The following is a 26,730-nucleotide window of genomic DNA, read 5'->3' on the forward strand; positions in this document are numbered from 1 at the left end:
GCAAAGTAATGTAAGCATAAAAAAAATCTACCGAAATCCCTTCTTATTCACATTTAATGACAGAGCAGGGTATGTGGACACTGAGAAATGGTGCTGAGAATCATGTTCAAGTTCTAGTTGTAATTTAGCCTAAAATGCTCTATGAAACAGAAAGGAGGGAGAAGTAAAGGGGGAAAGCATCCATAAAAATGATTAAAAGAAAAGAAAATAATCTTTCTAACTAGTTGTTGAAATAACAATGCCCACTCTATCTGCATGATGTTCATATCCATGTGACAACAGAGAAGTGGTCCAGAATCCCTTCACTGTTAGTGGGTAGAATGAGTAGGGGGCAGACTAAAACCACTTTTTTTTCTGCAGAGTTAGAAATGGCAGGAGGTTTTCTTGCTATGAATTCTCTCCTTTTTGCCTAAGTTCTTCAGACTAAATCTGGAAGGAAAGTATTCTTGTTATTCCTAAAGCTGACCTCCTGCCATGTCTTGGCAGCTAGCAGCATCCTGCCCTTCTCTATTTGGCCTCTCTGACAATGCCAGTTGTGTTTTGGCCTTCATTTTCCCCTGCAGTAGTTTCTAAGCCGCTTAACCCAGATTGGATTTGGAATTCAGTGTAAAGATTGTGGGCACTTAGGTAGATTTGTCACTCTGGTTGCTGGGAAGGAATCCTTACCCTGCCATCGGCTGGACTAGCTGCTCTCCTTGGAGGCCAAACAAATCAAGCCTGCATGGCTGCACTCAAGTGCCGGCAGTGTGAGAAATGAATGAGGTTATTTATTTGTTGGCTGGCAAGCTGTCATTTTCCCGGGGCTGTGTACATGGCTATCTCTGCCTGGTTTCCTCTACCTACTTACGCTCCAATCCTGCTTCTCATTTGGAGAATGCAGGGTCACAGGACCCACAAATACAGACCTACTGGGCGAGGCCCTTCCTGAAGCCATCTCAGTTGACCACGAACCTCCTCCAAACACTAATAATTCTTGGCCTGGCTTCTACTTGTCTATGACAGGACAAGCTCCTGGAAGAGAGGTATTGGTACCCTGGGCTATATGGTCAGTTATGCAATTTCTGTAAAGTGTCATATAGGCCACTGGGCATTATAGGCATTATGTTAAGATATTATGTTTTAAAAAAAAAAAAAAAAGACACTACGTAGGTAAATGGATTGGGAAGGAGGTAGAGTGGTGGGGAAGAGATGGCCAAACATTTATCAAGGCCAGGACAACTAAGATTTCATTAGGAGAATGAACATCATAAAGAGTGTTTCATCAACCAAACTATGGCAACTTGAAAGAACCTTAACAAAAATGTAAGAATGGTCATTTTGATTCCAGCCTTGCAACAGCAGCTCATCCTGGATGGGCTGGAAACTGATCAGAGCCCTGAGCATCCCAGCTGGTGGTGAGGCAGCTGGTAGTCAGAGCTGAAATACCACATCCTTAACTTCATATCAAACACTGTATAGAGATATAGTTGTTCTTCCAAGGAAATGGCCAAACTCCCTTCTCTACAAAGAGGGAAGGCAAGGTTTTAAGAGGGGAAATCGCTAGCCCTAGGATATATATCTTAAGAAATCTCCAGAACTAGAACTTGAGTTTCTCTCCTGAGATCAAAATTCTTTCCCCTGTATCATGTTGAATACACAGTGACCCATATCAATAAAGTAATCTCTCTTCTCACTGATTTTGCTTGGCAACCCCCACTCCCACATTTCTCACTAAGGCTTGGCTATTCAATAGTACTGCACTTGACTAAACACCAAAGTCACATTTCTAATTATTGATGACTTAGGGCCTTGTCCCATAGCCTTTAACCTAAAGCTATCCACTACATAATCTTCAACCTTAGGGGCTTCAGCAGGTAAGATTCATTTCAGGAACTATCAAAACCAAGAAACTTTTCAACACAGGAAGAGTCAATCCTATGAGTCTGTCTCAGACAAGGAGCCTTTTACAAGGCAGCAGTTCCACAAGCTCCTCAGATGCTCCCTTTGGTTAGAGCAGTAAACTTAGTTCCACAGAATTTGGCTTCCCCAGATCTGGCAGTTTGATAAATGCACTTCCCACTCCCACCTTCAGTGTCTCTACTATATCCTTCTGACCTTTAGCAGCAAGTAACATTAGATGAAAAATTGATTTTTTTTGGCTACTGATTTCATAAATGAAGAAAAATATACTGTTTAAGGTGTTAAATATTTTTACATGCAACAAACCTGGCAAATACCTGGCCTCTGTGCACACTGTAGAGATCCAGGCATAAATGTCAGCGCTATAATTTGTTATAGGTTTCTGATGACCAGCAATGAAAATTACCACAAATTCTCACAATTTAAACCACTTTTACGTAAATGAGGACTTTCCTAAAACAGCTGCTAAAGGGAACTTTCCACCGAGACTCAGCAAGGCTCTCAAAGACCCTGATAATGTGGCTCACTGGGGCACTCATTCTTTCAGAAAATCCTACAAATATAAGTTTCTCTCCAAGTCTATGATTTGACCTTTAATAAAAAAAAAAATTTGCTAATAGAAGCCAGTTAAGAAAATGAATGGAACAGTTTTTTCAGCCTGAACAAATGTCATTTTATATGCTCACTCTTGCTATAGTCTATACCTTGCAAGTCAGCAGGGCTAAAAAAAACCCATGTGGTCAACTTATTTCAAGGGCTCACTTACCAGACATGAAGTAGAGTAATAAGAAACCAAGAGTTGAATGTATCAGGCATCTGGCACCCTATAAGACAACAGCAAAACATTTTTTAAATGAAAGTACTTTGAAAGCAAAGTGTGAAATAGCATATTTACTCTATTTTAATTGCTAATAGGAAGTTGATCAATTCATTCATTCAATCACCATTTATTTATTAAGTACTTATTATGTTCAAAACTCTTCACTAGGCATAGGAAAAAAAAATACAAAGATGACAGCTTTAGGCAATGTTCTCTGATGATTTCATACAGCAAAATACCTCTTAAGACCTCAAAATCAACTTAAAAAGTATGCAAGAAGATTTATCCTTCTTTTTTTTTTTCTCTCCCACCAAACAAAGACAGGCATTCTTAAATTTTTTCAGATCAAGGATTCTTTTGGCAATCTGGTGAAATTTATGAACCCTTTTAAAAAATGTTTTAACTATTTTGTGCTAAAAACAATGGTTAATAATGCCAAGGGGCTCATAGGTTATTAATCCCTCCTTGTGCCAGGACTGAAAAGTGAGAGTTAGGTAGGCAGTAGCATAAAATTCACCAACCCCATCCCCACACAGTGCCTAATGGGAAAAAGCACTGACCTATTAGGTTTCTTCCCCACACACATAAAATCCCAAGCTACCTCTTCTGATGTGCCTTTTATATCTCTCCCTCTTCCCCCCATAAGGACAATCAGAATCATCTCCCATCTGGGAGTCCCTTCTTTCCACCTACTCCCTTAGGAGTTAACCAGCCACCAAGGTAAAAGGCACTAGCCAGGAATATGCCTGGTATTTCCATTTTCCTCCTCCACTATCCTCCCATTACCAGCCCAAGCTGGTTTTGTATGATACTGAATTTGGTGCAGAGTGATTTTTCTTATACTTTAAACAGGCCCAATGTGGTGGTTCTATTTAATGTGGTGGTGTGATATTAGAGGTTTTTAAATGACTAGATTTGCAAACTATACCCCCCCCAAAAAAAAAGTTTTAACAATTTGAAGGAAATGTTAAATTCTGGTTGGATGTTGAGTATTTAAAAAAAAAAGAAAAGAAAAGAAAGAAGATTTTTTTTTTTCCTCCCATTTAACTTCATGGAACTTGGTTTTATGCTGACAAGAAGTGCTACAGAGATAAATAGAACAATGGATTTAACCAAATGACAAGGAGAGGATTCTTTGCAGAAGAAAACGTCTAAGGGAAAGAAACAGAACCGAAGGATGTCAGAGTCTGAACAACAAAGGAACATGGTATTCAAAACAACTAGCGCTGCCATCCTTAGCCCTATGGCAACCCAGCCAAAAGAATGCTTTTCACCACTCACTGACAAAGCTAGGCAGATTCCAGCTGGTTCCAGATCCCACAAACCAATTCTGTGCCCAAACTCTCAAATCTTTCAATATTTTAAGAGGCCAAATCTTAGGTCTTCTCAGAACAACCTTTGGCTGAAAAGCAATTTTAGAGCTCTCCAATCGCTCCTGGCGGATAACCTCCCCCTCCTCAGTGAAGGCAGGCGGAGTTTGATCCTTAAACAAGAGGAAGTAGAACACGGAAGCTTAATGTGCTTAAGGTTATGCCTAGCCACACTGTCCTCTAGATCACTAATTCACTAAAGACAGGGACCATATCTCATGGGTCAGAGCAATTAGTCAAATATAAAAATTACTCTAAGTAATAATAAAGAAGCAATAGTTTGGGGGAACAGAAAAAAAGCAGATCTGGTGGTGGAAAAGTTATCAAGGAAAATCAATTCTCAATAAAATAAACCATCTTGCCTATCATGAGTTATTTTAGGGATGCTTACTCTTGAGAAAATTGGGAAGGGGAAAAAAGACTTATGACAATGGATGTATATACATAATCAATAGGGACCTATCTGGGGAAAGATTTTGGAAAAGAAGTCAGAAAATGTCAAGCTCTCCGGATTTCCCCCACAAACAGAACAAATTTATATTTCAGAGTGAACCTAGATAGTAACAAAGAAGACTTGAGAAAGGATGGGGTCCTCCTAGAGAAACCCAAAAAGACCCTGAAAAAAATTCCAGGATGGGATTTAACCAGTGTGACATGCAAACATCTCCAGGCAGACTCCACGGAAACAGCAAGGGGGGAACCCTGGGACCAGCTGAGTTCAGCTAAAGCTCTAGCTGAAACCACTATAAGGAGGGTATTGGGGGTTTGAGTCCTGTTAGAAAGTAAGGGAACCTTGGCTGGTTAAGAATGCCAAACCCAGCTGTGCTACAGCCCTGGAGAGAAGGAACTTGTACACCTGGTAAGTGCAGAAGCAGTGGGGAAGGGACACTGATGGCTGCAGGGACTTGGAGGAGAGGGGGAGGGGGGAGATGGAGCTCTTGGTTGGGGTTCTAACATAGAGGAGAAAGTTAAAGTGAAGAGGGGAGAGCTGAGCTAGGGGTACCATTCCCAAAACCCCCAGGTGTTTACACTAATAGTTCACATTAAAAAGCCATAAACAGACAAAGAAGAAAGAATCCAATCATAGGAACTTACTATGAGAATGAAGAAGACCGGGATTCATCTTCAGAGGACAGTGAAGTTAAAAAAATGCCTCTTGTACCCCCAAAACAATAAATGGCTATCTGCCCAGAAAGAATTTTTAGAAGAACTCAAAAAAGACTTTAAAAATCAAGTGAAAGAGACTGAGGAAAAACTAAAAAATAAGAACCATCAAAGAAAAACATTATTATTTAAAAAAAAAAAAAAAGTTAACCAACTAGAAAAGGAGATAAAAAAATCTTTAAAAAGAAAATAATTCTATGGGGCAGCCAGATGGCACACTGGATAGAGCATTGGTCCTGAAATCAGGAGGACCTGTGTTCAAATCTGGTCTCAGACACTTAACACTTTTTAGCTGTGTGACCCTGGGCAAATCACAATCCCAATTGCCTCAGCAAAATAATAATAATAATAACAATAATAATAATAATAATAATAATTTTTGAAAGTTTGAATTGGGCAAGGGGAAACCAGTGAAGCTATAAGAGACAAAATATAAAGAATGGGGGGGAAAAGGGGGACAGAATGTGAAACATAAGAAAAACAATAGATCTACAGAATACATCAAGAAAAGAAAATATAAGAATAATTAGACTACTTGAAAGCTGTGACCAAAAAAAAGAACTTTGACACAATAAAAGGCAAGAAACAATCAAACAGATCCTTTGTGAAAAACATATAGAAATATTGTCACATTTCAAAATCCTCAGATCAAAGAGAAAACTCTGCAAGAAGCAAGAAAAAAAAAATCAAATACACCAAAGCAACAATTAGAATTGTACAAGAGTTATCAGTAGCCACGATAAAAGACCACAGGATCTGGAATCATATATATTTTGGGGATTAAAAGAATGAGGCCTGTGGCCAAAAAATATTATATCCAGAAAAATTATCTATAATATTGAGTGAAAAAAAATGGACATTCAACAAACTTGCAGATTTTCAGGGCTTTGTCTCAAATAAACTTGAACTTTACAGAAAATTTAACATATGAGTCAATATCAAAGATTAATTTCAAGGAACTCAATATAGACAAATTGTTTATGTTTTTTACATGGAAATGTATATTATATCTTTAAGATATAATCTTTAAGAAAGATCGGGGGCAGAGTTGAATATGATCTGATTCTAAAAAGCAAAACTTTAGGAAAAGGTAAAAATAGTAATTATGCTATACAAATGAGGTGCAGAGGAAGAATGATAGGGGAGCAGATGGGAGAAGAGGCCTGGTAGCTCTAGAAACCTACTCATATCTGGAATGAGTTAAAAAGAGTGTGTGTGTGTGTGTGTGTGTGTGTGTGTGTGTGTGTATACCATGAAGGTTTAGTACTCTCCAAAATCTATAAAGAAATAAGGGGGGAAGGTATAAGATAAGGTGGGGTATAGAAGGATGTGTTGATTTATGGCAGTAAGACAAGGTATACAGGTTAAAGGGAAAGGGTGGCATAGAATAAAGTGGGTTACAGCAGATGTTTAGATTAATAGGAGTGGAATAGGGTATATAGATTGGTGGGAATGGGATAAAGAGGAAAGAAAAGGGTCAGGAGGAGAAGATAATCCATGATTAGGTGGGAGGTTAAGTAGTAGCAAGGCAAACTAAGGAGCAGAATTAAAGTAAAAGAATTAACAGAGATAGGACATAATCAGGAATAGAATTTATTGGGGTTTTTGTTGTTTGTTTTTTTGGTGAAGCAATTGCAATTAAATGACTTGCTCAGGTTCATAGAGCTATTAGTGTTAAGTGTCTGAGACTGGATTTGAACTGAGGTCTTCCTGACATCAGGGCTGATTCTGTATCCAACTGAACCATCTAGCTGCCCTTGGAGTATAATTTGTTAAGAGAAAAAATGTAGAGCTAATAAGTCAAACTTGAAGATTCAATCAAAAGAGAAATCCACATTATGTCAACCATATTAATATTGTTTTAATGCATATTTACATATGGGTAAATACATATGGATATATATTATAGATGTATACACACACATATATATGTCTGAGTATATATGATATGTGTATAGTGTGATATAGATATAGGTAATGTTTCTGCTTGGGGAAGATAAAGGGATTAAAAGGAGAAAAGAATAAAGTAGAAAATATGCAGCAGAGAACAAAAGAATAACCTACAAGGAAGTAAAGAAAAGATGGACACTCATGAATATAATCTCTTCTATTATTATATATGCTTTCTTAAAATGGAAATTTATTATTACATATTTTGAATCCTCACTAAAGTTCTACTGAGCACATGACAATGTTTTGTTTTTTATTTTTTTCAGTTTTTATTTTTCTAATTGTTTTTTCTTATTTTATATTTAGTTCAATTAAAAAAAATTTTTTTTAATTATATAAAGTAACTCCCTTTATTCAGACAGGTATAATACACATTATTATTCCCACTTCATAGATGAAACAAGTGAGGTCCAGAAGTAATGAGTGACATGGGAGGCTATCTGCCTACCAGTGCAATCCTCCTTTCCACTATATCATATTCCTCATAGTAGTACCAGGTAAAATTCTTTCCTGTATTGCCTATGCACTTCAGAACCTGTTCCAAGAAACAAGCAAAAAATTAAAACACTTATTATATTGCCTTAGGCAGCTTGACCAAGTCTGTACAGAATTAGGTTAATACTGGGCAGCTCCCTACCCTAGGGAGAAACTGAGGTTTCTTGGAAATCTTTCAATCTGATAAATAAAATTTGGCTAGTTCTAAAGGACAATCTGTTCTACTACTACATCTACTTCAAACCTTCCCAACATCTCCCAAGACTCCTTCCAAACTTCTTGAAGACAGAATTAGCCCTCAAGCTGTATGGCACCCCAGTCAGGAGCTAGAGTTGGGTCACAGTTTTCTCTGGGGGCTGCCAGCTCACAGTTCAAGATAGGAAGAAGAGTAGAAGAGCTGGAGTGTACTAGAATACTGCCTTGTCAGAGCACAAATGCTCCAGTTTACGGCCATCCTAATGAGAGTGTCATATACAAATGGGAGGAAAAAAATCCATGTAGTTTCTGTGGCAGATAAGTGATCATGATTCAGCGAAGACTGAGAATTAAAATCCATATGCAAATATCTTACTTTGAGTAAGCCCTCACTCTAAATTCCTGGGAAATAAAAGGAAAAAAAAAAAAAAGAAATAGGATAGGGAAAAGAAAAAAGAAAAGAAAGAAAGGAAACCTATATTAAGAAATAAAACTATAAAACAAAATAGAAGATTTTTTAAAAATTTATATCAAAACACAATATTACAAAAATGAATATTGAAAACTATCTTTACATGTGTTTGGAAAATAAAATACTATTGAAAATTTTAAAAAAAATTCTGATTCAATAAATCCCAAACTGAACTCATCATAAAAAAAAAAAAAATCAGAACATATATCTAAATAATTGTCAGACATATATGCAAATATGTTTAAAAGAATTGCACACATTTAACCTATATCAGATTGCCTGCTATTTGGGGAAGGTGGGTGATAATGAAAGAAAAAATTGCAATACAAAGTTTAACAAAAATTAATACTGAAAACTATCTTTACAAATAAACAAATAACCATCAGAAATGACTCAAAGCATCACCTCTGTCATTATTTAGTGTGGGTGTTGGTATAATTAATTTTAGGAGATAAAAATACTTTACTGGGAGTCAGGAAATCTTGAGTTCTAGTGTAACACTGCTATTCTCATCAATATGATTAGTGATGTTACTTTAGGAAATTATTTTCTTCCTTCACAACTTTGGTTTTTTTCCCCTGTGATAAGTAAACATGATCTATCACATCCCTTCTAGTTTTAAAATTTTCTAACTGTCCATTTCAAAGTAATCACTTCAAAAGGCCATCTGATTGCTATGCCAAGAGGGTGGTCAGTACTCCAAACACTCTTGCACCCTTTCATTAGAACTGCCTTTAACACTAGTTGACAAACTTCGTGTGAAATTAGCCTCATTACTTTGTAACCCTCATCTTTAAACCCAAATTTTAATTCCCAGCTTCCTCAACCATCTCTTATCCCAAATTCGCTTCAGAATAATGTTGGACTATTTCAAAAATTTAAATTCACTTTCAAGAAACACATTTGTTGCCTCTAATGTTCTTCATAAATATGGGACTCAAGTTCAAAAGACAATATCAAAAATGACATCCTGGATACATTTTAAGTGAAGAACAAATCACTGTTATAGTATTATTTTATAGACAAATCTCATATATGATAGATTAAGTTAAGGACTACAAAGATATGTACTTATGTAATTCTGTTATAAAATGGGCCATGGACTCAAATCCTTCTCAAAATATTCAATACTATATTCAATCCAGGGTCCTTTATTGAAGAATAGGAACAATTAGCAACCATCTCAACATCATACCAAATGCATTAAATTTAAGAACTGTATGCCAATATATGTTTGTTGATGACAATTTAAGTGATGTCACACTGGCAATGTTACTTAAACTGTGAACTGGCAGAAGTTATTTAAAACACACAGATAAGAAAACTTTATCACTGTAGAAACAGTATAGTTCTTAAAAGCAATGGCTATTCTCCAAGTATAGAAACAATGCTTTCTTCTTTTGACTTGATTTTATATTGAGAAAACATTTGGAAATCAACATTCATTTTTCTTGCAACATAAAAGGAGAGAGTAAAATGGGAAAGAGCAAGGAAGAAAGAATGGTTACATACAGATTGCATTAGTTGCATGCTAAATTGGATGAAGCAGCCTAAGAATATTACAGTTGTCTTGTAATACAAGTTAAAAAATTAAAAATATATAGTTTTAGTAAATAATTCTATTTATCTATTGAAGAAAAATATCCAAAATGCATTCATTTGTTGTTTTAATTAAAAATAACAATGAAAACGTCAGTCACATCTGGTTCATGACTGCTGTCATCTAGTATAATAATGTACTAATATCTCCCAAATGGGCAAGATTAACCTGTGAAATTGATAATTCATGCTCTCTGAGACTGTCACAGGTATTTGCTTCAATTACTTTGAAAAATAAAATAAAGATATCACTGTGTAGTCTTCTGATAAAGTTAAAGAATTAATTTTTTCAATCAAAATAAAACTTTAAAACACAGAATATGGGTCACTAAAAGTAAGACTCAATTTTCTCAGTTGTGAAAAAGATACTACAGTTAGTTTGTACAAGAAATGGACAGTGTCTTCCTGATTAGTTATTTAAATCAAAGACTAGGCATGACTCCCCTTCTTTTTCAGAACTACTACAAAGCAGTCACTTACTTAGAAAGAATTCCTCGAAGTCGGTTTTCTCCACACAGCTAGTGTACATGCGCAGGGCAGCAATCTTAATCTTCTAAACAAAGAGAATAAAACCAAACTCAAGACACGACCAGTGGGACATTCTGGTACATTAGGTAGGGATCACAGAATCTCACAATTATTGAGCTGAAAGGGATTTTGAGTAACCATCCATTTAAATCCTCTGCTAGATGTTTACCTATGTCTTCTTGAGGGTCTGGATGGACACAGACTACAATCCTTTAGGAAGTCTACTTTAATTATACTTTAAAGTCAAAAAGTTCTTCTTCATGACCAATTGACATTTTCCTTGTAAGTTTAATTAATTAATCACTTTATGGAGCAATTATGGGGCAACTAGGTGGCACAGTAGATAGAGCACCAGCTCTTAAGTCAGGAGGACCTAAGTTCAATCTGGCCTCACACATTTAACAGTTCCTAGCTGTGTGACCCTGGGAAAGTCACTTAACCTTAATTGCCTCAGGGGAAAAAAATTAATCCCTTTATTTGAGCATTCAAAGCCAAAGAGAATTACTACTTGGAATCCTTATTAAAAGCCAATTACACACACACACACACACACACACCCTTTCATTCCTTTATCCCTCACAGACTAAAACAGTTCCATTTCTTCTAATCTCTCTTCCCAAGGACCATAAGCCATTCCTTTAATTCTTTGCCACTTTTTCTGAATCTTCTTCAGTTTTTTACACATCCTTTTTAACTGAACAAAAGCAGCTTTTGTACTGTAAGGAAATCACTGAAGTCATCAGACTTTTGCAGAGATAGTCTAGTTTTTTTTTTTTTTTTTTTAACAATAACAGCTTTTTCTATAACTAATAATGTTCTCTCTTTCTGAACTAATTATTTCTAAGTTAAAAAACTGAGGCTCAAATATGTAGGAAAGCATTCTTTCTTGTCACTGAATAAACTGGAGTAGAAGAGAGATCTTTATTAGAATACCTCTAACATACTCAAAATCATTGGATCATATCTACAAAGCTGATGTCAAAGATTGTCAGTACAGCATAGTGCTAGGTGAAGAAATATTTATTCCTCTCCAAAAAGCATTTTCAAAATATTTTATTAAAAAAAAATCAACTCAACAATAATTGGCTGGTTAATTAAAGATTCATGGGAAAATTGAGATTTTTCAGTTTATGTCAACAAAAAGAATTAGTAAAACCAAATATTTACTTAAAGAGAAATCTACAAAGTTTTAATAGCTAGATCTTTTCTATTAAGGGAAAAAAAATATACAGTTCTACAAATATGGTACTGGTTCCACAGCATTTTAACTACTCAGTCCTGTTCTTCAGGTTAATTTTAGATCTTTCCATTCTTGATCAGTCCTTTGATGATCACAGACTCTTGGCTAGAATGAACTTCACAAGTCATCTAGGCCAACCCCTACTTGAAGCATGATTCTCTTCTACAGTATCTCCAAAGTAATAATCTTTTAGGCCTGAGCACTTGGGATACCCATATCATAGTACTGGTTCATTTTATAGTCTTGATAAAGAATGATTTGAAAAACAGTATCAGTCCCACTTATATACTCATTCCACTTCCAGTCAGATTTAAAAACTGAAGAAAAAAAAAAAAAAAAAAAAAAAAGCCCCTTTTCCACAAGATGTTGAGATGAAGTCAAGAGTTACTAAGAATATGATCCTTACATCTGTTGACTTCCATTGTGTCCTCTGGAATTCTTTTCCTCTAATAATTCTTTCTTAATTGCTTTTAGAGAAATACAGCCTCTCCCAGAAGACAATATATCCTTGGCCATTCTCTCCAGGGCTAGTTGCAACTAAACTCCCCTTTCCTAACACACTGATCCTAAAGTTGGAATACTCTTTGTTCCCCATGCCACTTACAAAATCTTTTCCCTTTCATTTATGCCTTCATTTTATTTGTTTATATAGATCTTCCTTTATTATTCAGCAACCTCTCTCCTCTTTTGATGATCACTCTACTAAAATTGTTCACCATCACAACTAAGTGAAACTCTTAAATACTTGGACCCTAGATCATTCTTCCTTTTTATTTTATTTCACTTTGTAATTTTTTTAGATTATACATGTACATTCATTTATTACGTATTTCCATATGAATTATATTTGGGAGAGAAAAACCAGAAAAGGGAAAAAATCACAAGAAAAAAAAAAAAAAGGAAAGAAAAAAAAAGAGGTAGAAATAGTATGCATCAATCTCTATAGTTTTTTTTCTCCATAATCTCGATAGTTCTCTCTCTGGATGCAGAAGGCATTTTCCATCCAAAGTTTATTGGAATTGCCTTGGATCACTGACTTGTTGAAAAGAGCCAAGTCTAACACAGTTGATCATTGTACAATCTTGCTGTTGCAATGTTTTCCTGGTTCTGTTTGCTTCATTCAGCATCAGTTCATTCAACTCTTTCCAAGCTTTTTAAAACTCAGCCTGCTCATCAATTTTTACAGCACAATAACATCCCATTACTTTCAGCCAATCCCCAATTGATGAGCATCTACTCATTTTCCAATTCTTTATTACCACAAAAAAGAAATTCTACAAACATTTTTTTACATGTGGATCCTTTTCCCCCTTTTATGATTTCTTTGGTATACAGACCCAGTAGTGGTACTGCTGGATCAAAGGGGATGCACAGTTTTATAGCCCTTTGGGCATAGCTCCATATTGCTCTCCAGAATGGTTGAGTCATCCCACAACTTCATCAACAATGCATTAGTGCCCCAGTTTTCCCACATTCCCTCCAACATTTATCATTATCTTTTCCTATCATCTTAGTCAAACTGATAGGTGTGAGTTATTTTAATTTGCATTTCTCTAATCAACAGTTATACATCATTTTTTCAGATGATTATGGATGGCTTTAATTTTTTCATCTAAAAATTTATTCATATCCTTTGACCATTTAGAAATGGAAAATTACTTGTATTCTTATAATTTGGACTCAGTTCTCTACAAACTTTAGAAATGAAATCTTTATCAGAAACACTGGCTGCAAAAACATTTTCCCAGCTTTCTGCTTCCCCTCTAATTTTGGCTGCATTGTTTTTGTTCATGCAAAATCTTTTTTAAATTTTAATATCATCAGGACAGCTAGGTGGCGCAATGGATAGAGCACCAGCCCTGAAGTCAGGAGGACCTGAGTTCAAATTTGATTTCAGACACTTAACATTTCCTCCTGGCTATGTGACCTTGGGCAAGTCACTGAACCCCAATTGCCTCAGGAAAAGAACAATTAATGTAACAAAATTTTATCCATTTTGCATTTCATAATGTTTTCTATTTCTTGTATGGTCATAAATTCATCCTTTCTCCAAAGTTCTGACAGGTAAACTATCCCTTACTCTTCTACAACGATTATACCATCACACTTTTATGTCTAAATCATGCACCCATTTCAACCTTATCTTGGCATAGGTTGTGAGATGTTGGTCTATGACTAGTTTTGGGCATAATATTTTCTAATGTTCCTGGCAATTTTTGTCAAATAGTGAGTTCTTACCCCAGAAAATGAATTCTTTGGGTTTGTCAAAAATATCTTTGGGTTTACCCAGTCATTGATGATTGTGCCTTCTATCCCTAACTCATTCTACTGATCCACCACTCTATTTTTTAGCTAGTACTAGATGATTTGATGACCGCTGCTTTATAATAAGTTTTGGGTCTGGCAGACCTAGGTCACCATTTTTTGCATTTTTTTTTTTTCATTAATGGCCTTCATATTCTTGACCTTTTCTTTTTCCAGATTAATTCTGTTACTATTTTTTCCGCTCAATAAAATAATTTCTTGGCATTTTGATTGATATGATATTGAATAAGTATACTAATTTAAGTAAAACTGTCATTTTTATTATGTAAAGTTTGGTCTATCCATGAGCAACTGGATATTTTTCCAATTGGTTAGATCTGACTTTATTTCTGTGAAAAGTGTTTTATAACTGTGTTCCTATAGTTCCTGAGTTTGTCTTGGCAAATAGACTCCCAAATATTTTATATTGTCCATTTTAAATGGAATTTCTTACTACTGGGCTTTGTTGATAACATATAGAAACGCTGATAATTTATGTGATTATTTCATATCCTGCAACTTTGCTAAAATTGTTCATTGTTTATTTAAAGTATTTTTAGTTGATTCTCTAAACATATCATCATATGATTTGCCAAATGATAGTTTTATTTCCTCATTGTCTACCATAATTTCTTCCATTTATTTTTCTTATTGCTAAAGCTAACATTTCTAGTACAATATTGCATAAAAATGGTGATAATGGGCTTGTTTCACCCCTGATATTACTGGGAATGAGTCTACCTTCTCTCCATTACATATAATGCTTGCTGAAGTTTTTAGATAGATGCTAGTTATCATTTTAAGGAAAACTTCATTTATTCCTGTGTTCTCTATTGTTTTTTAACAGGAATTAGGTACTATATTTTGTTTGTAATCTAATTTTCTGCCTCTATCAAGATTATCATTTGATTTCTATTAGTTTTGTTATTGATGTGGTCAATTATGCCAATAGTTTCCATGATAGTGAACCAGTTCTGCATTCCTGGTATAAGTCTCATTTGATCATAGTATATTATTCTAGTTGTAAGTTGTTGTAATCTCTTTGTAAATCTTTTATTTGATTTTTTATTTTTAAAATTAAATTATTATTATTATTATTTTTATTTTTGCTGAAGCAACTGGGGCTAAGTGACTTGCCCAGGGTCAAACAGCTAGGAAGTGTTAAATGTCTGAGGCCAGATTTGAACTCAGGTTCTCCTGACTTCAGGGCTGATGCTCTATCCATTGCACCAGCTAGCTGCTCTTCTTTGTTAATAATTTATTTAAAAATTTTTGCATCAATATTCATTAGGCATATTGGTCTATAATTTACTTTGCATTTTGGCTCTTCCTGGTTTAGGTATAAGCCCCATATTTGTGTCATAAAAGGAATTTGCCAAGACTCATCCATCTATTTTCCCAAAAATTTCAATTTCCATTGAAATTGTTCTTTAAATGTTTGGAAGAATTCACTTATAAATCCATCTGGTGCTGGAGATTTTTTCTTAGGGAGTTCTTGATGGCTGTTCAATTTATTTTTCTAAAATGGGGTTAAGTATTCTATTTCCTCTTCTGTTAATCTGAGCAATTCACATTTCTGGAAATATTTATCCATTTCAATTAGACTGTCAGATATATTGGCATATAGTTGGACAAAACAGCTCCTAATTATTGCTTTAATTTCTTCTTCATTAGAGATTAGTTCACCCTTTCATTTTTCATGCTGATAATTTGTTTTTTTTTCTTTTCCATTTCTAATCAAATTAACCAAAAGTTTATCCTTTTTTTTTAATCAACTCTTAATTTTATTTATTAATTTAATAATTCTCTTACTTTCAATTTTATCAATCTTTCCTTTTTTATTAATTTTATAATTATAACATTTTTGAGAGTACATATGCACAGGTAATTTTCTTTACAACATTATCCCTTGTACTCCCTTCTGTTCCGAATTTTCCCCTCCTTCCCTCCACTCCCTCCCCCTAGATGGCAAGCATTCCCATACATATTAAATATGTTATAGTATATCCTAGATATTATATATATGTGCAGAACCGAATTTTGTCGTCGTTGTTGTTGCAAAGGAAGAATTGGATTCAGAAGTTAAAAATAACCTGGGGAGAAAAACAAAAAATGCAAACAGTTTACACTCATTTCTTAGTGTTCCTGATTCTGTCCATCATTGATCAGTTTGAATTGGATTAGCTCTTCTCTATGTTGAAGATATCCACTTCCATCAGAATACATCCTCATATAGTATTGTTGTTGAAGTGTATAATGATCTCCTAGTTCTGCTCATTTCACTCAGCATCAGTTCATGTAAGTCTCTCCAAGCCTCTCTGTATTCAATATCTTTCTGGTCATTTCTTACAGAACAATAATTCAATCTTTCCTTTGATTTTCAAAATTTCCAATTTGATATTTAATTAAGGTCTTTTAATTTATTCTTTTTCTAGCTTTTTAAATTGTATATCCGATTCAAGGATCTTCTCTTTCTCCGTTTTATTAATGTAAGCATTTAGAGATATAAAATTTCCTCTAAGAATTACACTGAATGCAGCCCATAAGTTCTGGTAAGGTATCTCACTATCATTCTCTTGGATGAAGTTATTCTCCCTTCTTTCTTAACAATTTTAGCACCTGGGTCTCATCTTCCTTTCCTCTCCTCTCCAACTGCTATTCTTATGCCAGAGGATTCATTTATGTTGATAGTCTCTCGAACTTATTCCATAAATTTCTTCAAATCCTATGACCTACTCCTAAGATTTTATTTTAACACTTAAGGATGGTTTTACCACCCTGGATCTCACCATTACCCATTCTACTTCCTTCATCAAAAACTTTGATATTCCCTCTGACCATAATTTCCTGTTGTGCCATCTCTCACTACACCTCTCCCTTCCTAAACCTATTTTAGATTCTCATACCTTCCAATTCTTCTATCCAGCTCAATACGCTTTCATGTCATTATCCCTATATTACACTTTCCTTTCTCCATCTTTTATACAGTTTTAACCCTATATCAAACTGTCCTTTTCTTATTTAACTCTTGCATCCTTATTCTGTCATTACTCATTTCATTCCAAACCTAGTCCTGGATTTCTCCCACTATCAACCCCTTTCTCTCCCAAGCAAAGATTGTTTGAACAGAACCAGAGCAATTCACACAACTGTACCAACTGTGACATTACAAAGATACACTATCTAATATAAATGGGGTATCACCGCAGCAAGGTCATTAGTTTTACTTCCCTAAAGGATTCCCAGCTCACGTTTTAGGGAAGCTACCTCTAATCTTCTCAAGACTTCTATGTGCACATACAATAACAGATACACACGAATACATACAATCTAAGGAATTCATCTCTTATTTTAACAAAGAAAACTGATCCACACCTCACACACCCTTGCTATCATCACCCAATGTTCTCCTTCTTTCCCTCAATCTCTGATAATGAGATGGTGGTTTCCTTTCTAAAATTAATGTCTTATCATGCACACTTAATCATATTCTCTCCAATCTACTCTGGCACACGGCTACCTCAACCTCCACCCCCTTCTGTAGTCTTCACTTTTTCCATATACTGGCTCCTCTCTATTACCTCCAAATATGCCCAAATCTCTGCCACACTTAAAAGTCTATTGAAGACCTTACTATTTCTTAAGCTATCGCCCTATAATACCCTCTCTTTCTTAGTCAAAGTCCTAGAAAAAACTATCCACACTTAATGTCTCCACTTCTCATTTCACTCTCTCCTCAACGCTTCACAATCTGGCTGGCAACCTCATTACTCAACTGAAATTATTCTTTCCAAAATTACCATTTACCTGCTAAATCTGATGGTCTTTATATATTTTCAATAACCTTAGTTTCACTTGCCCAGGTCTTAGTAATGATATATGTCACCACCCATCTATTACCAGAACAACATTATCATTCTTGTCCCATTATCAGTGACAGTTTTAGTCTGTGAATCAAATTTTTCATTAAAATTCTTATTTATCTACTGACTAATTAATCGTGATTGAATTTCCTTCAGATCTATCCAAAGAAAGCATTCACTGCCCTTTCTTTAACAGAAAAATTTTCTCTAGAGCTCTAGATGTATGTATTACCCCTGATCATATTCAGCTAATAGAGAATAGCTTTCCCTGTCCTTTTGTTACTTGATTCCTGAAAGCCTCTGAAATAACTAGAACTTCTTATATTTGGACAGACTAGCTGGCATATATACGTTTGCTTTTTTATTTTCTCTGTTTCCCTGTAGCAATAACCAAACAGCACCTGTGGAAGCTACTTCCTTCGTCAATTTCATTAAAGAAACATTTATTGAAGTGGCAACTATGTGCAAGGCACCATGCCAAAGTGAAGTGGTAAAATGGTACCAGAAGAGGTAATATGAAATAGATTTGGGGAAAAAAAATAGATGTACAAGAATATTATATAAAAATAGAATAAAAGAAATTTGGTTACAATTTAATTGACCTGAAGAAATCATGTCAGGCATCCATCACATCCAAACAAAGATTTGCTATTTTATTTTACATGCAAATAGCTTCACAGGTTCAAACAGATACAATGTAGTGTCATAAAAGAATAAGCAATTTGGTTTGAGAAAACAAAATATTTTGTAGCTCAAGGAAGACAGAAAGGGGGTTGAGGGCAGGATCTAGGGAGTAATGAGGATGTATACTGAGATACTGAGTCCCAATGATAATCTGGGAAACCTAAGTTTCCCATCAAGTTTGTTTACTGTGACCATTTTTTTTAAGATGCTTAAACAGTCTCAAAGAGTACTGAGACAATGGAAGTTGAGTAAGAGTTTCTTCTCTCATCTTTCTACTCAAACAGAATCATGTGGGGAAATGGCCCTGATTATGCTGTTTAATAAAGGAATAGGAAGGGCTCATTTTTATCAATTCCTGGGAATAAGCTTATTTAGGGTTTACATCAAAGGTAGTGGGGATAAAGTGAAAATTTACATAGTCCCCATCCATAAAAATAATCTAATGAGGGTAAAGATTACACATAATGCAATATGATAGAATAAGAGAAAGATCTATGCTAAGTTCTAGGCTATTTACACACTACTGTCCTTCATAACTCCTGACTCCAGGCCTAAAATGTACTCCCTGCTGTAACGCCACAGTATTAATCAAAATATCCAAATACTATTTTCATAATACACTTTTTACAAACAGGAGTCAAACAAAAAATTCAAATTTGATTTTTTTTTTAAAATGTATTTTTATTGTTAACTTAAATCACACCCCAAAAAGGTATTATCATATAGCTAATAGAACAGAAAAAGAGGATTTCCCATAAAACCATAGATCTCTATTATGTAAACTTGCTTTTCTAAATATATGATAAATTCAACCTGTAGCTTTCAAAGTCACCTACTTATTTGTACTTCTTTCTTCTAAGCTTTTTCTTGTTATTCTGTCCCTACCTCTCTTAAACTTCCCACCCTTCACATTAGAAAAAGAAAAATGAAGCCCTTGCCACAAATATGCCTTGGTTACATTTCTTAAGTTGTTTTTTCCCTCAACATCTCTAACCCATATTCCAAGTTAACAAGCAGGGACAGGTAGATGGAGCAGTGGATAGAGCATCAGCCCTGAAGTCAGGAGGATCTGAGTTCAAATCTAATCTCAGACAGTTAATACTTCCTAGCTGTGTGACCCTGGGCAAGTCACTTAGCCCCAGTTGCTTCAGCCAAAAAAAAGTCAACAAACATATATAAGTTTCCTTATCTAAGCTGTCAAAGTAAGCTGACTTCTATTTCATCTCCTAAGTAATAATGAAAAGTTAATTTACTCCTAAAAACTTGTCCAAAACCATCTGGAAAGTATCAAGCATACCACAAACTCATGGTGGTAGTGCTATCTTCATTTTGGCTTTGTTTCTACAAATATACAGACAAAATATATTATTAAGATCAAAACAGCTACTCCACTAGGTCCCACAATAGGCATTTGAGAAATACCAGTTTTCCTACACATGTACCAGGAAAGTATTTCCATAAGAGAATCTTGATGAAAAGTTTCCATCTATGTCCCCAGTCACCTATATGGTTAAGACCTAACTTAATTGACTGGTACAAATGACAGAAAAACAGAACATTTATGAAAAGACTGACTAAAAAGCAATAAAGACAAAACTATGATGGAGCAGAAAGCTAAAGAACAAGATAAAAAGAAAATCTTAAAGGACTTTACCCATCTACTGTATTTCAATGGTCCTGTGAATCCCATAGCTTCTATTATCTTTGTGAGGGCACCAACCTTCTCTTCAATGGGTTTTGGGGAGTCCTTAGACTTTAGAAGCTGTTTGAGGAAAGAAAAGGGAAAACATTAAGATATGGGGAAAAAAAAAAAAAAGAAAAAACAAAACAAAACACCTTTTTTCTATCCAAACCAAATTCTGCCAGGTGTTTTTTTTGCGATTTGATTTTTTTGTTTGTTTGTTTGGTTGGTTTGGTTTTTTTCCTTTCCAAGTCTAAGATTTAAAATCTTTTTGGAGGGCATCTAGTAGCCAGTATATCCTCTGAAAAATACAGATATATGATGAATGATCCAAACAGCATATATCCAATTCTATATCCTATATCTTTCCCCATTACCCACCACCACCACTACCATATCTCCCCTTTCCCCCATAATAACAACAAACAAGGTTCCTTGGGACAGCATTGGAAAGCTCTATAAAAGAGTACTGCAAAGAAAGATTCCTAACCTTAGTTCCCAATGAACAATTCTGAGAGCAAGAATGTTATGCTTTTTTTTGTTGCTGCTTACTTGCATTTTTGTTTTCTTTCTGGGTGTGTGTGTGTGTGTGTGTGTGTTGTGTGTGTATAGCAGGTTAATTGTGGAAATATGTATAGAAGAATTTCATATGTTTAACATATATTGGATTACTTCCCATCTGGGGGAAGAGGGGAGGGGAGGAAAGGAGAGAAAAAAAAAAAAAAAAAAAAAGAAAACGAACACAATATTGATGTTGAAAACTAAGCATGTGTTTGAAAATAAAAGCTTTATAAATTGAAAGGGAGGGTAACAATGTTATGTTTACTAGCATAAAGAAAAACAGAGAAAAAGATAATTTTCAAGGCAGCCATAAAATTTATTCAAAGTAAAGAGGAAGGGAAGGAGAAAGGAAAAAAGCCATGTGCCACATATTATGCTACAATTTTTTGAAATATTCTTTCATTTCATCTTCACAACCACTTTGGAAAGTAGGTGCTATTATTATCCCCATTTTAACTTCAAGAAACTGAGACAGACAGAGGTTAAGTGACTTGTCCAACATACAGCTAGTATATATCTGAGGCTAGATTTGGACTCAAGTTTTCCTCACTCAAGATCCTATGCTCTATCCACTGCCACCTAGCTACCTCTATCACCATCATATAATTTATTAAAAGAACCTATACACCTGCATTAATAAAATTTCAAATAACAAAACCGTATTTGGAAAAATGGTAAACATTTTGATAAAAATCTGCAGTGTCACAAATGAATCTGGATTCTCTAAAAGATAAAAGGTATAGAGGCAGCTAGATGGAGCAGTGGATAGCGCACCAGCCCTGAATTCAGGAGGACCCCAGTTCAAATCTGGTCTCAGACACTTAACACTTCCTAGCTGTGTGACCCTGGGCAAGTCACTTAATCCCAGCCTCAGGGAAAAAAAAAAAAAAAAGATAAGAGGTATTTCCAGTCAAGAGCAGATTCCTTTATTTATCTTACTTTTCTATTAAAGAACTTTTCCAATAGAACATGACTATGTTAGTACTTTGATTTTAAAACAGAAAATTACAACATACATATATGTGACTTCTCACCTGGACTGTTGTGTGATATGCCCTGTTTGGCCACAGGTTTACACCAGTGACCTGTTCTGATCCACCATCCACTTGGGAAAAGCTCTTCTGGGACCACTGGAAGAAAATGGTCAAAGAAATTAACAACTCTAAGTCTTCACTCCTAATGTTAAATTGGCTTCTGAAAACACAGGGTCATTTCTACAATGATCAGAGCATGGTAGTTCCGCAGTATCTATTTGCTCACCACTAACAAATCAACAAAAGAAAGATATATTAGCATATATTATATGCCAGACGCTATTCCATATGCAGGAGATACAGAACTAAAATTGGTCTCAAGATACTTTCATTCTATTCAAGAAAAAAATACATATACTTACTTAGAAGCAGATAATATAATCTGAAAGGTGGTAATCACTAGCACTGATACACCAAGGGTATCACAAAAGGTCTAATGTAGGAAATGACTCCTGAGCTGAGCTCAGAAGAAATCTAGGGTTTCTAAGAAACTTGTTTCGGGAGGAAGCAACTTTTAGGCATGGGAAGCAGCTTTTGCAAAGACAAAGAGAAGATGAAATGGTATGTGTCAGAAACAGCCAAGACATGTTTGGTTTGGACATATTCAATTTATGATATCTATGAGGTATCCAACTTGAAAGTATCTGATTCTCAAGTGATGATACAGGACTGTAAGTAAGGATTGGGTTAGATTTATATTTCTGAGAGTAATACACACTGAGCTAATTGCCAGAAGCAGGAGGATCAAGCCCAGGATCCTGGAATTTAACGTAGGTAACAATCAGGAATAGGCATTTTGAAAAGTACTAATCTTAATATTGGGGGAAAAAAATTCACATCAGAATTTCCTCCTTAGGGATATGAACAGTTCATAATCCAAGAGGAATAAGACATTTAGAACAAAAATACTGCTCCCTTCTTTAATCCTAATGGGGGGAGGGAAGGAATTTTCATTTGTAGAGATCATCTATTACTATTCTTCTAAACATAGTTATTAAAAGATTAGTCAGGATTCTTCTGGTCTGTCCCAAAGACTTCTATGCTTTAATTCATGAGTATCAAGCAGGCTTTGTAAAGGGCAGACTAAACACAGAACACCTCACATTACATCACATACATCAATTTAATGGTGCCCAGCTAAGGCACAAAGCACTCAAACAGGTTCAAAGACCACAACTAATAGTGGTTCTGCCTAGCTAGAGTTTTGGCTCTTCCATTAGATTAAATGGCCTCTCTCCCCAAACATCTCCAGTAGTACCCAATAGATTTCTGCTGTGGCTGTACCTTCCTACCCCATCCTACCATTATTCATGAACTGACATTTCTATAACACCATGTTAAGTACAGCAGATGGTAAGTATAAAATGGACAACACTTAGTTCTTACCTACATATATGTACATTTATTTATTTTTCCTGCTAACCTTCCACTACCACCCAATGTTTGTATCTCAATCCTTAAAGGAAAGCATTCATCTTTAAATGTCTTTGATACACCCAAAGTTAAAATCACTGAGCATATTCACAGAAATGTCAAACAGCAAATACAGAAGACAACTTAAAGAAAAAAGAGAGGCAAAGTAAAACAGGACAACTATAATCCTTGAAGGTATCTTCAAGCTTAGGAGGAAAAGAAAGATTGTCAAGAGTTTCATTAATTGGAGCCAAGCTGAGAACATTTTTATTATATATTCACCCAAAATACAAATAAGAATAAATCTATTGCTAAATCTTATTTGAAAAAAAGAAAGAAAGAAAGATTATCAATCAACAAATATTTAGTGAGTGTGTTCTAAGCTAAGATCTCTGAACAATACTAAGAAAGTGTGAGACAGTCTATATCCTCAAAGGACTATTTAAGTAGAGATGAAACTCAAACGAGTGAAATACAATATAGCATCCTTTGAATTCAGGACCCACGTCATTTTTCAGATTTGTATTCTTATATAATAGTACCTTATACACAGTTAGTACTTAATAAATTGTTGCTGAATTTATAACATGTCATGAACCACTGACTGGCTACAATGTTGGTTTGAATCAAATAAGCAATCTAATAGGGATATAAACAGACAGTTTTTAGAAAAAAATCAAGACTATAGTCATATGAAAAGATGCTCTAAATCACTACTGATTACACAAAGGTAAATTAAAACCACTTTGTGGTACAACTTCACACTTATCAAAAGTAATAGATGTTGTAACAGTTGAGTAAAAATAAGTATATTGGTGAACTGATGATACAGAAACCAAAGAAAAAAATAAATATGAAAAAAAAAAGCAGTAATTTGTGGGAGAATAGTTCAACCGTTTTGGAGAATAATTTAGGATTATACTCAAAGGTCTACAAAATTGCTATCCTTTGGTTCAGAATTACCACTACTACCACTGCTACCAAAGAGATTAAAAAAAAAAAAAAAAAAAAGGAAAAGGACCAGGACCTAACCATACAAAAATATTTACAGCAGCTCTTATTTGTGCTAGCAAAGAATTGGATGTTTTTAGGGGATATACATTACTTGGAGAATGGCTAGATAAATTGGGGCATATGATTGTGATGAAATACTATTATAGGAAATGACAAAGAGGAATGGTTTGAGAAAACACCATGGAAAAACCTGAAAGAACTGATGCAAGTGAAGTGAGAGAACTGAGAAATTGTGTTTCACAGTGATAGCAATGCTGTAATGATGATCAACTGTCAAAGATTTGGCTACTCTGATGTTATGAATTAAGTACTTATTGAAAGATAACTTGCTCACTTTATTTTATTTTATTTTTTTTTTTTTGCAATATGGCTAATGTACAAATATGTTTTGCATGATTTCACAAGTATAATTGATATCATTTGATCAATTTTGATCATGGCTCTTTTCAACAATGAAGGAATTCAGGACAATTCCAATAGACTTGTGATGGAGAGATCCATCTGCATTCAGAAAGAAGGCCTGAATGTGGATCACGACTTAGTTATAATTATAACATATATAATCCTCATTTTTTAAAAATGAACTTGATTAGTTTATGTACCTCCCAATGAGTTAACTTCTACCAACACAAATCAAGACATACTCTGGAACTTAAGAAATCTTAAGAGAGTTGCCAGTGGCTGAGAAAGACAAAATGACTCATGCAGGGTCACACAATCAAGGTCTCAGAGGCAGGACCTGAACTCAGGTCCTCGTAGCTCTTAAGACTGGATATCTACAGGGCAGCTAGGTGGCGCAGTGGATAGAGCAGCAGCCTTGAATTCAGGAGGACCTGAGTTCAAATGTGGTCTCAGACACTTAACATCCTAGCTGTGTGACCCTGGGCAAGTCACTTAACCCTAGCCTCAGGGAAAAAAAAAAAAAAAAAAAAAAAAAGACTGGATATCTACTACACATGCCACTACCTTGATTGCTTCATACATATATGTCTTTTCAATCTGTATAATTCTTATCCATTTTCTCTATAGATTCTTTACAAGAGTTTACTAATATGTAAGAGACCTTCCTCTAGCCCATTTAAAAAACATTTATATTGTCAAAAAATGTTATAATTATAAAATTAATTAAAAAAAAAGGATATGGCCAAAAAAAAAAAATTATGTGTGCTTTTTGCCCAGAGAGAAATAAACACAACAATAATATCACAGATCTGTTAAGTATTTAATCATACAGATTCTTTGAAGATTGTAAATCACTTTACATAGAATATCTTATTTGTTTTTCACATAGAATACCTATTAAATTCCAGGTCCTATTATGTTATCTTACAGATGAAGAAACAGGTTCTGGGACTTGTCCATGATCACTCGGCTAGTACTATAAGGTCAGTTATTGCACTTAATGCTTTACAAAAATATTAATTCATTTGATCTTCACAATTCCGTTGTACACCTAATCATAGGTGCTTTTATTATTTCCCATTTTCACAGGTGAAGAAATTGATTCAGAGGTCAAGTGAATTACTAAGGGTCACATAGCTAGTAGGTGTCATGACTCTAGGCCCAGTGCTCTATCCACTATACCACCAAGCTATCTACTTGATAATGATATGCTAAAACATTGGACTGAATTGAATAAAATAATAAATTTAACAAGGATAAATATAAATGAGCACTTGGGCATTAAAAATTTACTTCATAAATATAAAATTGGGGAAATATGATCAGTTGTTTGCCTAAATAGACCTTAAGCCAACACATAATAAGGCAGCCAAAAAAAACCTAATGCAATATTGAACCACATTGAGAGATTCAATTAGTTACCAAGTTTTGTCAGTTTTACTTCCACAACATTTTCTACATATGATTACCTTATTTTCCCTCCCACAGTTACCATCCCTATCTAGCTCAGGCCTTTGTAACCTTTCATCTGTCAATAGCCTCCAAATTGGTCTTCCTGCCTCAAAACCTCTCTCTTCTCAAATTCAAGGGTTCCCATTACCTATAGGATCAAATACCAACTTTCTGTTTGACATTTAAAACCAATTATAACTTGTTCCCTAAATATCTTTCTCCATTTATGATATGTCACTCCCCTTGACTGCCAATTTCAATTAAGGTCCCAAATTAGACTCCACTACACTAAGAGCAAAAACAGCTTTGGGAACTAGAGACCAGGAAACTAAGCACCAGTAAGTTTCAAACTGACATTTGCAACATAACTCACTTTCAGATTTGCAAAGTGCTTTCCTCACCTGTATTCTGTGAGGTAAGGAATGCAAGAACTACTAGCATTTTACAGATGAATAAGTAAAGTACATGGCTAAGAGGCCTGCCTAAGCTGTACCACCATTAAATGTAGCTGTTCAAGTGAAATCTTTGCAAGTGAAGAACTGGGGCAGCATGGTACAAAGGGAAAGTACATTGGGTGTAGAGTCCAGAGG

General features: G+C 34.9%; 1 protein-coding gene across 2 annotated transcripts in view; it reads right to left on the reverse strand.

Annotated features, from left to right (window-relative positions):
* UQCC1 (ubiquinol-cytochrome c reductase complex assembly factor 1) overlaps nucleotides 1–26,730 on the reverse strand; it is a 130,987-nt gene that overhangs the window by 83,925 nt on the left and 20,332 nt on the right. For both annotated transcript variants that reach the window (XM_074292485.1, XM_074292484.1), the window contains exons 3-6: nucleotides 21,860–21,955; nucleotides 20,238–20,345; nucleotides 10,445–10,517; nucleotides 2,666–2,723 (exon numbers count right to left, since the gene is read on the reverse strand). In XM_074292485.1, the coding sequence (XP_074148586.1) occupies nucleotides 2,666–2,723; nucleotides 10,445–10,517; nucleotides 20,238–20,345; nucleotides 21,860–21,955 (335 nt within the window). The remainder of the gene's footprint in view (nucleotides 1–2,665; nucleotides 2,724–10,444; nucleotides 10,518–20,237; nucleotides 20,346–21,859; nucleotides 21,956–26,730) is intronic.

This window comes from Sminthopsis crassicaudata, chromosome 2 (assembly GCF_048593235.1).
Source record: "Sminthopsis crassicaudata isolate SCR6 chromosome 2, ASM4859323v1, whole genome shotgun sequence".
NCBI classification, from domain to species: Eukaryota; Metazoa; Chordata; class Mammalia; order Dasyuromorphia; family Dasyuridae; genus Sminthopsis; species Sminthopsis crassicaudata.